General features: G+C 38.5%; 3 protein-coding genes across 5 annotated transcripts in view; all 3 read left to right on the top strand.

Annotated features, from left to right (window-relative positions):
* The window catches only part of LOC107836994 (gastrula zinc finger protein XlCGF8.2DB-like), a 5,040-nt gene extending 1,660 nt beyond the window's left edge, over nucleotides 1-3,380 (top strand). The window contains exons 2-3 of the mRNA XM_016674847.1: nucleotides 1,584-2,111; nucleotides 2,364-3,380. Of these exons, the coding sequence (XP_016530333.1) occupies nucleotides 1,584-2,111; nucleotides 2,364-2,833 (998 nt within the window). The 3' untranslated portion in view covers nucleotides 2,834-3,380. The remainder of the gene's footprint in view (nucleotides 1-1,583; nucleotides 2,112-2,363) is intronic.
* Nucleotides 3,381-3,872: 492 nt separating this feature from the next.
* Nucleotides 3,873-6,597, top strand: LOC103142947 (zinc finger protein 1 homolog). The gene is made up of 2 exons (XM_007559270.2): nucleotides 3,873-4,194; nucleotides 4,842-6,597. Exons 1-2 carry the CDS (start codon nucleotides 4,023-4,025, stop codon nucleotides 5,840-5,842), a joined length of 1,173 nt encoding a protein of 390 aa, XP_007559332.1. The 5' UTR covers nucleotides 3,873-4,022; the 3' UTR covers nucleotides 5,843-6,597.
* Nucleotides 6,598-6,897: 300 nt separating this feature from the next.
* LOC103142945 (zinc finger protein 248-like) overlaps nucleotides 6,898-10,834 on the top strand; it is a 21,260-nt gene continuing 17,323 nt past the window's right edge. Inside the window, exons 1-3 of one of the 3 annotated variants that reach the window (XM_016674870.1) lie at nucleotides 6,898-7,225; nucleotides 8,091-9,092; nucleotides 9,516-10,021. In XM_016674870.1, the coding sequence (XP_016530356.1) occupies nucleotides 7,054-7,225; nucleotides 8,091-9,070 (1,152 nt within the window). In that variant the 5' untranslated portion in view covers nucleotides 6,898-7,053 and the 3' untranslated portion in view covers nucleotides 9,071-9,092; nucleotides 9,516-10,021. Of the gene's footprint in view, nucleotides 7,226-8,090; nucleotides 10,022-10,834 lie in introns of those variants that run through there. The other 2 variants (XM_007559269.2, XM_016674871.1) reach the window with 2 other exon arrangements.

The following is a 10,834-nucleotide window of genomic DNA, read 5'->3' as shown; positions in this document are numbered from 1 at the left end:
AGGAAGAGAGAGCCAGACTTTTTTCTAAAGTTAACTATTTTAGAAATTCTTCCTTAACATTTGGGGGCTCGTGCCGGGTCTGGAATCTCGGTGGGCGGCTGTTTGGTCCTGATTGATCCGTTTTGGCCCGACGCTTCGGTGTGGTAAGACACTATTTAATTGTTTTTTGGTTGTCTGAAGCGCTGTGTCGTTGGACCGTCGCTGATTGCTCTTGGTGTGTGCGGCCTCACAGAATTTAGAAACTGCAGCGGTATATAAAATCCTTCCTCAAAGAGTCTGTAGTTTGAAGAGAAAATACACATTACAGGGGATCGTAGCGGATCCAGGCAGTAGGAGTTTACGTTACCTCTGTCCTAAAGCTGGGTTTCTTTTAAATTCTTTACCCTCAGGATCCATGCCTGTGCCTCAATAAAAGAATTTCGGGTGTCTGTGTATTAATTAGAATTGGCTTGAATCGGCCAGGAGATTATGGCTCATCTCCAGTGGACTCATAATTGGACTGGTTTGGGATTAATAGGACTGACGGGTTGAATCACCCTACTCTGGGACTCTGAATCGAGTTGCCAGGAGTAAAAGGACTGAAGCAGGTTGAATCACCTTCAAGGACTTTGAAGTTGAAAGAGAATAAAAGAGATTTGTAAAAATGAAGTTGGAAGATTAAAAGATGCATCGTACATTCTTTTGGCCGGCGCCTGACATTTTCTTTTCTGTCTTTTCTTGGCTGAACTACGACGTCGTCTGTGTTTCTGTGTTTTGTACGTTTCTTTGTGTTTGTGTGCGTGCTTGGCTGCGGGTTGATCTATTGCTGTGTGTCTGTCTTCCGCCGTTATATGTTCCACCACGCGCTGCAGTCTATTTGTCTGTCTGTGTCTGAGTTGTGCTGAGATTGTGCAGAAGTGATTTGTGTTTCACTACGTGTTATGTGTTTGTCTTGTGATTTTTGTGTTGGTGGATGGTTAATGAGATTGTGTTATGAAATATTGTCAAATGTTTTTGCTGGATGTTGTATTACTAACTTTCTGTTGAAATGTGCTTCTGTGGGACAGAGGTTTCTCCATTTTGGTTACAGGTTTTGTTCCACAGAGCAGGGGGCCTGATTTTATAATATTGTAACATTTACAATCACTTCAATTTCTAGGTTTCCTGACACAGGATGGAACACCCTCACTGATTGGAACAAGGGAACAAAAACGAGAGCATATGGATGTTTTTCTGCTTGCAGTGTTTTCTACACTGTTAATGTAGGACATGTTGAAACACTAATGAATGACTTTGATTCTTGTAGGACGATCTTCGTGTCTACAGCGAAAAATTAACAGCCAATCCAGGTGATCGGCGAAGATATATATATTCATATAAATGCTATCCAGAAGAAAAATGACAGATGCATTTTATAATTATCAATAGTTCAAAAAATTAGTAGATTAATATTTTATAAAGGACTAAATATCAAAGATCTGTGTTTCTATAACACTAAAGAGGGTTAAATAATGTCCAAAACGTTTTAAATGCATAAAATTAGAAAAGTGAAGTGTTCTTTCTTGTAATAATATGTCATCACTTTTCTTTTGTTGCCTCTCCAGACCTTTCACAGCTGTTCAATGAGCAGGAGAGTCATTTTAATTTGGACCAAGGGGAAACAAAACCTCTAGGACAGAACCAGGAAGATCCAGGACTTGAGCAGATGCATCAGAACCACTGTGATCTGGACCCACTCTTTGTAAAAAAGGAACCAGATGAACCAGAACTTCCACAGATACAGATTGAACCGTTTGAAATGAATCAAGAGACTGATACCTTCATAGAAAATCCTGACTATGACGAGAGAAACCTCAGACAAACTGTACCAAACTTGGACCAGCTCGTCGTCCAGTTCTCTTCTGACAATGTGAACCAAAACCAGGAAAGAAGCGACAATGAAGACTCCGGATCAAGTACAGATGCTAAACTGAGACAAATTAAAGGGCATCAGAAAATCAGAAGGAATTGTGACAATATAGACAAACCAAAAGTAGAGAAACAGATGAAGGAGAGTTTATGGGATGGTGAAGTTTCTCGTACAACAACTCCGACCAGTAAGAGGCCTTTCTTGTGTGCAACGTGTGGAAAAGGCTTTAGCACTAGTGGAACTTTATCTCGACACAAAAAAATTCACACAGGCCACAAACCTCATTCATGTATGACATGTGGAAAACGGTTCATTCACAATTTTCACTTAATGCGTCACATGCGAACACACACGGATGAGAGACGGCTCTCATGCAAGTTCTGTGGAAAATGCTTCGATAATAGTGGAAATTTATCTAAGCACACTAAAAGTCATGCGAGCTTTAAGTCTCATTTGTGTCCGACATGTGGGAAAGGCTTTAGCACTAGTGGAACTTTATCTCGACACAAAAAAATTCACTCGGGCAACAAACCTCATTCATGTACGACATGTGGAAAACAGTTCATTCGAAAAGTTCAGTTAATGCGTCACATGCCAACACACACAGATGAGAGACGGCTCTCCTGTGAGATCTGTGGATTATGCTTTGGCAATAATGGAAATTTATCTAAGCACACTAAAAGTCACGCGAATCTTAAGTCTCATTTGTGTCCGATGTGTGGAAAAACGTTTTCTGTAAAACATCAATTAACGAGTCACATTCAAGTTCATACAGATGAGAAGGCGTTCTCATGTGAAGTCTGTGGAAAACGCTTCAAAAGTCGTGGAAATTTATCTCGGCACAAAAAAAATCACTTAAGCCACAGGCCTTATTCATGTGCAACATGTGGAAGAGGATTTCTTCGAAACTATCAGTTAACCACTCACATAGAAACACACAAGTGAGAGGCAGTTCACATTAAGACCTGTGGAAAACCTTTCTGTCGATGTAGTAACTTACAATGTTTGTGGAAACGTTGGAACATTGAGGTGTCTCAGGCAGCACATTTTTGTCTGACAACATACTCATAGGCCTCAGGTTTGTTTGTGTTCAGTTGGTCACACTGGCTCTGAGCTGTTGTGGTGTTGCTTGAGTTGTGTTGAAAGGTTATAAAACTCCAATAGAAAAAACAAAACTGGATATTGTGACGTCTAACATTTTCATGTTTTGTACTGTACTTTAAACATTTCACTTAAAGGTTGTATACATGCAGCAAGCTACCGCTTCTGCCTTTATGGTTACTGTTTCTGAAGAGGACAACGTTCTGCCTGAAAGTAATACATCTGATGAAGATGATTGTCAGCCTTTGATGAACAGGACTGTGAGACCATCTGTGAGGAATTTGGGGTCCACTTCTGTTTGTCATATCTCTAGTTAAAAGCTTGACAGTAATTTTCTACAGTTTGAAATGTAATTCAAGTATTCATTGCTAATAAAACTGGTTTGAGGACACTCTTGTTTCTTTGTTGTGAATATTGCTACAATGATCTGTTTAATAATTGTACAGGTATTAAACAGAATTGTACAAGTTTTTGTACAATTCTAAACATTTTCTACCACGAGGTTCAGAGACTCACTGCTCAGAAAAATGTAATCTCAATCACCCTCCATGAGAAAATCTTATATTGATTATATTTTTATAATCAGAAGAGAAAATTAAAAAATAGCTTCAGAATGTGTGCTTTATATTAATCTCAATCTTTGACCTTCATGTTGAGTAACTCATACAATTTATTCCAGTCCTGCTTCCTATCTTGGTTATTTTTGTGACACTCCCAGGTCATTGCTGGTCCCCATTTATCTCTCTTTAGAAACTTCCTGGATACAACCCTGCTCTGCAATCTTGAGAAGGCATTCAATATCTTCTCTTATTAGAAGAGAAGATATTACTTATTAAAAGACAGTTATAAATGTATTTTGTACATATTTACCATCGTTACCCACACTTCATTCCAATAGGTGGCGGTAATGAACCAAAACCGTTGCTTCCCAGCCGCCACAAAGTCCAAGAAGAAGACTTTCTGCGTCTGTTAGCAGAGTTAGCTTTCCTCTGTCGTGTCTTCCGGGTTGAATATTTGTGTTTCTGCAGCAACAATGTCTTCATCTACGTCTTTGAGAGAGCTTATCAGGGAGCGACTGACCGCAGCAGCTGAAGAAATATTCACAGAGTTTGATAAAACCATCGTTCAGTACGAGGAAGAGCTGGATCGTCAGCGGAGACTGCTGGAAATCTGCTGGAAACCCAGAATAGACCTGCAGAGAATAGGTATGAACCACCAGAGGAACTGATGTTGCTTTACTGATCACAGACATACAGGTTGTCTTATTTGAACTTGTAAAGAAAAAAAATATATTTTAACTGGTTTAAAATAAGCACTGAAATCGGCCTTTATAAGACTGTCACAAATCACAAGGTTTGAACAATTATTTGAACAATTATTTTAGAGTAAAACGTCCAGCTCAGGTTTCAGGAGTCTAAATATTTTTCAAACCAGAGCAGACGTTTTTATTGTGTAGCTGCCCCAACACGTTAAAATCCATCCCTGATCAAAATAGGTGAATAATCCATGAATCAAATCCAAACTCACTACGCGTCTGACAAATGTAAGTTTTTCTTCAAGTATTTCTTCTGGTATTATGGGCAGAGCAGTCTAAAACCTGTTTCCAAACACGTTGAGACTTCGACAGTCAGAAGTATGTACATTTATAAAAATGCTTTTCAGAAGAGAAATGATTACAATTGTTAGTTCTAAACATTAGCAGATTCATCTTTTATAAAGGACCAAATATAAAACTGTAACACTAAAGAAGATTAAATAACGTCCAAAACATTTTAAATGCATAAATTAGAAATGTGAAGTGTTATTTCTTATAATCACATTTATCGTCACTTTTCTTTTGTTGCCTCTCCAGACATTTCACATCTGTTCAATGAGCAGGAGAGTCATTCTAATTTGGACCAAAAGGAAACAAAACCTCTAGGAGAGAACCAGGAAGATCCAGGACTTGAGCAGATGCATCAGAACCCCTGTGATCTGGACCCACTCTTTGTAAAAAAGGAACAAGATGAACCAGAACTTCCACAGATACAGATTGAACCGTTTGAACTGAAACAAGAGACTGATACCTTCATAGAAAATCCTGACTATGACGAGAGAAACCTCAGACAAACTGTACCAAACTTCGACCAGCTCGTCGTCCAGTTCTCTTCTGACAATGTGAACCAAAACCAGGGAAGAAGTGACAATGAAGACTCCGGATCAAGTACAGATGCTAAACTGAGACAAATTAAAGGGCGTCAGAAAATCAGAGACATTGTAGACAAGCCAAAAGTAGAGAAACAGAAGAAAAGGCAGATGAAGGAGAATTTGTGGGATGGTGAAGTTTCTCACACGACAACTCACACCGGTGAGAGGCCTTTTTTGTGCGTGACGTGTGGAAAAGGCTTTAGACATGCTGCAAATTTATCTCAGCACAAAAAAATTCACTCAGGGGACAAACCTCATTTATGTGTAACATGTGGAAAACGGTTTATTCAAAAAAATCAGTTATTGTGTCACATGCAAACACACACAGATCAGAGACCGTTTTCATGTAAGATCTGTGGAAAACGGTTTAAAAGTGGCACAAATTTATCTCGGCACGAAAAAATTCACTCAGGCCACAGGCCTCATTTGTGTGTGGTGTGTGGAAAAGCATTTATTCAAAAATCTCAATTGACCAGTCACATTCAAACTCACACAGGTGAGAAGGCTTTGTCATGTAAGATCTGTGGAAGACGCTTCAACAATAGTGGAAATTTATCTCGGCACAATAAAATTCACTCGGGCCACAAGCCTCACTTGTGTACGACATGTGGAAAAAGGTTCATTCAAAAAACTCAGTTAACTAGTCACATAAAAAGACACAAATGAGAGGTCGTTCTCATCAAGAACTGTGGAAAAACTTTCCCTGGGATGAAGTAATTTTCAGTGTTAAGACATAAGTCTGTAATGCAGCTAAGATGGAAGAGTGTTGCGATCAGAAATCAGACAGAATCCAGAAATTGTAGAGCTCTGAATTTTTTCTTTATGCGAAAAAATTCGAAAACTCCCCTCCCTCTCAAACAATGGATTTTCCCAGTGAGGCTTATTGAAAACACCAGGTCCTTGTCAGCACTGGTCATGGGCGCGCTTCCATGGCAACACGTAACCAGATGACCTCAAAGAGGAGAGAGAATGATTAAAACAAAAATATTAAATAAAGCAAGTTACTACCTCCAAACAAAAAATACATTTACCAGATAAATTAGAATACAGAAGTACAAAATCAACACCTGTTAGGAAAGGGGTAAATCCCTCACATAGTATCTCAAGCATTACATTTTTGTTCGACAACATACTTCCATGCCTCGGATTTGTCTCCGTTTAAGGGTGGATATTGTGACATCTAACATTTGCATATTTTACATTGTACTTATTGTAACAGTACAATAAGTATTACAATTATAATACATGGAACAATCCACTGCTTCTGCCTTTATGGTTACAGTTTCTGAAGAGGGCAGTGATCTGCTTGACAGTAATAAATCTGATGATGATGATTGTAGACCTTTGATGGACCTTGAGACCAGCTGTGAGAAACTTGAAATTGTATCCAAGTTATTGCTAATAAAAGTGGTTTGAAGTCACACTTGTCTTTATTTTAAATATTGGTACAGTGATCTGTTTTACCCCCATGCAGTCTGTCAGCAGCTGTCACAGTCGGAGAACAGGGAAGCGGTGCGGGGCGTCCTGTCAGCCGCCAAAAGCAGACATACAAAACAAAAAAAATCCACTTATTCTTAAATAGGAGGAACAAACTAATATGTGGTTTTTTTACTTTTTTTCTTTTGCTTTTTCCTTTGTTTTGTTATTTTGTTTGTATTTCGTTCTAATTCATGTAAAGCATTTTGAATTGCCTTGTTGGTGAAAATGTGTTATATAAATAAAATCACTTTACCTTATCTTAAATGCATCCCTCCAGCAGGTGGCGATAATGAGTCAACAGGTTTCATTCTTGGTAACAGATTTTCTGTGTCTGTTAGCACAGTTAGCTTATTTCTACTGTGTCTTATGAGCTGAATATTTGAGTTTCCACACCAACAATGTCTTCATCTCAGTCTCTGAGAGACTTTATCAGGGAGCGACTGACCGCTGCTGCTGAAGAAATATTCACAGAGTTTGATAAAACCATCGTCGAGTACGAGGCCCAGCTGGATCGTCAGCGGAGACTGCTGGAAATCTGCTGGAAACCCCAAATAGATCTACAGAGAATAGGTATGAACCATCAAAGCAAAGAAATGCTGATCACAGAGATGCAGAACAGTCTGGTTTGAGGGACTTTATGGGTGAAATAATTGAAACAGTCTGATTAAATCAGTCTAGTGAATTTTAATAACATGAATGTTTCTGATAAAAATCTAAAGATATGACCCTTTTATTTTCAGAAAACAGAGGAGTCATATTTTCAGAAGTGTGTGAATGAGTTTAAAAGAATAAAACCAGTTTGAGTAAAAGCTTTGGGATTTTACCCTGGTCATTATGAGTTTATCCCCTGTAATGAGAACGGCTGAGGAGCCTTTCGTATGACCGCTGCTGAAATGAATGAATGAAACAAACTACTGAAATGAATCAGTAGTTTGTTTCTGTTGGCTCTTCTGACAGTTTACTAAAACATTTCCGTAATGCAGCTAAGATTGAGGAAGTATTATTTAATTGACCATTACCTTGATTTCAGTTATCAGATTCATAAATTAATGTTGTGACTAATAATTAAGTTAAAACAAATTCATGGATCAATGTTGTGACAAATAACAAAGGCCCATCAGAACTCACAATATATTTTTGAGTTATGTTGATATATTGACTGATAGTTGATGAAGAAGTGTCTCTTTTCTTCACTTTTCAAAAACAAAAGAAAGTGAACTTTTTTTGTTTTGTTTTGATCACTTTCTGGATCAGTCGACTGGCGTGATCAAATTATAGTAACTCAAAACAACCTGCTGATGATTGGTACTATTTATTGGAATCGTATGACCACTGCTTTCCAAAATATCTGGAGTTATATAAAAACGTGAAAATCACCTGGTTTTTTTTCCTCATAACCATGTTAATCAGCATTTCTACCTGTTTGCTATTTTAGACCTCCCAGAGCATTTTGTCTGGAAGAAGGAGGAGGTTATTACTGACCAGCAGCTCTGCAACCAGGACAAGAACTCCAGTTTGGGCCAACAGGAACAGGATGAACCAGAATCTCCCCAGATAAAAGAGGAACCAGAACTAGCACAGATCAAAGTAGAGGAGGATGAATGTTGCATCAGTCTGGAGAAAGAGCAGCTTGAACTCAAGCAGGAGTTTGATATCATTATAGTGAGTCCTATTGATGAAGAAGGAGAGAACCGGGAACCAGATGTCTCTTTGTTGAGCCCAGAACCAAACTGGAACCAAGACACCGTCCAGATCTCTTCTGACCAGGAAAGAAGCCACCATGAAGAATCAGGATCAAGCAGAGCTAGAGAGGAAGAACTGAAGCAGAAAAAATGGTGTCAGAAAATCAGAGGTTGCAGCGGTGATCTAGACAACCCAAAAGTTATAAGACAGAAGAAAGCACACCTGAATAACAATCTGTGTTCTTGTAAAGTTTGTGGTAAACTTTTTACTCGGAGCAATTTGACTAAGCATGTGAGAACACACACCGGTGAGAAGCCGTTTTCCTGCGTGACCTGTGGAAAAAAATTTGGTCAGAGGTATCATTTGACTGTTCATATGAGAACTCACACAGGCGAGAGGCCTTTCTCCTGTTTGACTTGTGGAAAAAGCTTTACCATGAGAATTGCGTTGACGCGTCACGTGAGAACTCACACTGGTGAAAAGCCTTTCTCGTGTGTGACCTGTGGAAAAAGCTTTGGCCAAAGAACTCATCTGACCGTTCATATGAGAACTCACACCGGCGAGAGGCCTTTCTCCTGTTTGACTTGTGGAAAAAGCTTCACCCTGCAGATTTCGCTGACCCGGCACATGAGAAGTCACACAGGAGAGAAGCCGCTGTTGTGTGTGATCTGTGGAAGAAGTTTCAGCGAACGAGGAAATTTATCCCGACACATGAGAACCCATGCGCATTAGCTGTTTCAGTAAACACACCAAGGTGAGCAGGTGTAATATTGTAAATTTCATAATGCTCTTAAACTATGAGGGGAATATCAAAACAGCCAGAAAAGTTGGGCTCAGCTTTTCATCACTAAACAGTTCTCTTAAAAGGAAAGGTCTGTCTGTGAAGTGTAATGAATGTAAAACTATATTCATTATTAAGCAGGACATTAAATGCAGGTACATCTAAAAAAATCTAATAATGTGAAAAACATTTCAGAATGTGAAACTTATAAAGATTTGTTACACCTACAGTGAAATATTTTAAGCCTTTATTTGTTGAAATTTTGATGATTATAGCTTTTAGATCATGAAAACCCAGATGACAGTCTCTCAGTCAAGTAGAATATTGTGGAAAAGTTACATGTTGTAAACATTGTGTCACACAATAATCATCTAATTAACTGATTAATCTGAAAAGGTCACTGCTAAAGAAGCTGCTTGTCAATAGGGTGTTTTATTTAAGTGTATTTATGGAAAGTTGAGTGGGAGTAAAAAAGGGAGCAACAGGAATAATCACATCTTTGAGAGGCTAGTGAAACAAAATCCATTCAAGAATTTAGGGAAGCTTCATAAGAAGTGGACTGAGGCTTGAGTCACCAGTCACATGACCAGTGGTACCAAAAGCTGGTTAAATGACCACAATGTTCCTGTTCTGGATTGGCCAGCAAACTCCACAGACCTGAACCCCGTGGAAAATCTATGGACCGTTATCAGGAGAAAGATTACATGAAGGCAGCTACCAAAATAGTCTGGGCTTCGATTGCACCTGCACAGGGCCACAGACTGATTGCCTCTACTCAACTGCGCACTGATGCAGTAATTCATGCAAGAGGAGACCCGGCCACGAATTGACTGCATGAAAATGAACCTTGGTATTTCTGTTTAAGACATCCTCGTGTAAAAATTAAAATTTACTGAGCTATATAATTCTTTGTTTTCCTTCTCCGTAAGCCACAGCCATCAAAATTGCAAGAAAGAAAGTCTTGAAATATTCCACTTTTTGTAATGAATTTATATAATAATGACTTTGGCATATTAAAATGCCAGACTTTTTCCACACATTTTTAAAAATGTATTTGTATCTTGCCCACTAATTTTTGTGACATTGTTTACAGAAATGAGTGGGCATAGTTTGCATCTTACCTACAAAATTAAAATGTCTTACCTTGAGTGTAATTAATTTAAACGGACCCACCTATGCAATTGTAGCTAAATGTTGCCTGCTGCAGTTTTTTTTTTCTGTTTGTCAAAGTTGTAGAATAAAAATAGCAAAGTGAATATCGGCATAAGTCATATACAGCTTTGTAATTATGATGAATAGAAATTGATATTTTGTCTTAAAGAAAAATGTTTTCTCTCACTCATAGTCTTCAGAAGCTACTGTTTCTCCAACTATTATGCTGAAGTTCCTTTTTGTTCCTTCCTGTTTTGGATGGTTTGTAGTTTGACAGATTTATTAGCAATATTTTTCATACTTTGCTATTTTGTTATGGTGTGTAACCATAGCAACAGAATCTTAATTTGCAATGATCAATCATGCAATGAAGACTAGTTCTCAAAATAAACATTTCAAATTAAGATGAATAATCAGCGGTTGGAATTAAACTTTAACCTGGGAAACCTGGGAGTAGTGATGGACTCTGACCTGAACCTTCAGAGCCACATTAAGACAGTCACAAAGTCAGCCTTCTGTCCCCTGAAGAACATCTCCAGGATGAGAGGACTTATGTCTCGGCG

This window comes from Poecilia formosa, unplaced genomic scaffold, assembly GCF_000485575.1.
Source record: "Poecilia formosa unplaced genomic scaffold, Poecilia_formosa-5.1.2 Scaffold103, whole genome shotgun sequence".
Classification (NCBI taxonomy): Eukaryota; Metazoa; Chordata; class Actinopteri; order Cyprinodontiformes; family Poeciliidae; genus Poecilia; species Poecilia formosa.
This window is presented reverse-complemented; position numbering and strand designations above follow the sequence as displayed.

What these genes read in the sequence shown, in the direction of transcription:
- LOC103142947 (XM_007559270.2), top strand. Translation starts at nt 4,023, where the DNA reads ATGTCTTCATCTACGTCTTTGAGAGAGCTTATCAGGGAGCGACTGACC. An exon ending in AATAGACCTGCAGAGAATAG is followed by an intron (nt 4,195 to 4,841) that starts GTATGAACCACC and finishes TTGCCTCTCCAG; the next exon opens with ACATTTCACATCTGTTCAAT.